At 57.2% G+C, this 933-nt stretch overlaps 1 protein-coding gene across 1 annotated transcript in view; it reads right to left on the reverse strand.

Moving 5' to 3' along the window:
• Nucleotides 1-570, reverse strand: part of VDBG_01085 (vacuolar membrane-associated protein iml-1) — a gene marked incomplete at both ends in the record, with an annotated part of 6,793 nt that extends 6,223 nt beyond the window's left edge. The window contains one exon of the mRNA XM_003009356.1: nt 351-570. Coding sequence (XP_003009402.1) covers nt 351-570 — 220 coding nt within the window. The remainder of the gene's footprint in view (nt 1-350) is intronic.
• Between the last annotated feature and the right edge of the window lie 363 nt (nt 571-933).

Consider the following 933-nt stretch of genomic DNA (forward strand, 5'->3'; position numbering starts at 1 on the left):
TGGAGGAAAAAATACCTTTGAGAAAAGATCCGCCATGCCAACGAAAAATAACTTTCGCATGGGCCCCCCCTTCCCGTGCCCCTTGGCAAGACGATTCCACCCTCTTAGTATGTCCTTCCCCCGACGTGAAGGTAAAGAGTCCCATTGTAGCACACCGATAGTCCAGTCGACATGGCCTGCAACACTTCCGCGAGTCCGGACCTCGATTGGCTCTTCGTGCCAACGTCACTCGGCCCCAACGTGGCCTCATAGATGTTTGTGTCACCCGAGCTCACAGGCAAGGCGTTCACGTAAAGAAGACGTGGGGGCTGCTGCCTTGGTGGATGCTCGGTGGATGTTTAGTGACCTACATGGTGCAACGTGGGCAGCCTGGTCATGACAAGCGAGACATGGCACGTTGTCCACGGCGTCGCGCTCGCCAGAAGAACATTCCCACATGTGAGCAGCATGGTGGCCGACTCGACCTCGACCGTATGCCGGCTGACCAGATACGGCGTCGCGAGGTCGGAACCCACTCCCCCGGCTGCCGCCTTGGGCCGGCCGGAGGCCTTCGCGGGACTGCACCCCCATGACGTGCGAAACCATGCAATTTCCAAGTCAGATAAGCTCCTTATGATGCTGGACACAAGTCTCTCCCCCAGCACCTAGGTTCTGCTGGCCAGCAAAAAGGATCCTCTCACATGCCTTGTAGCATTGGTACATTTGATTGTAACACGACCACCCTGGAGGTCACTAGCCCAGATGTTGAGACCGGTGAACAGTCAGTACGGGAGGGACCGGGTTCCAATGTGCGCAGTGCCAGGGGGGCTGTTAGATTCATCATTTCTCATCGTTGGAGCATTCCGGGGGGAACGAGCCGCGGATAAGCATGTTCCTACCGCCCCTGGGCTTCGTGGGCGCAATTAGTCTTGGGTTGAACAGGCGATTTCGTGG

The sequence above is a fragment of the Verticillium alfalfae genome, genomic scaffold, assembly GCF_000150825.1.
Source record: "Verticillium alfalfae VaMs.102 supercont1.1 genomic scaffold, whole genome shotgun sequence".
Taxonomy (NCBI): Eukaryota; Fungi; Ascomycota; class Sordariomycetes; order Glomerellales; family Plectosphaerellaceae; genus Verticillium; species Verticillium alfalfae.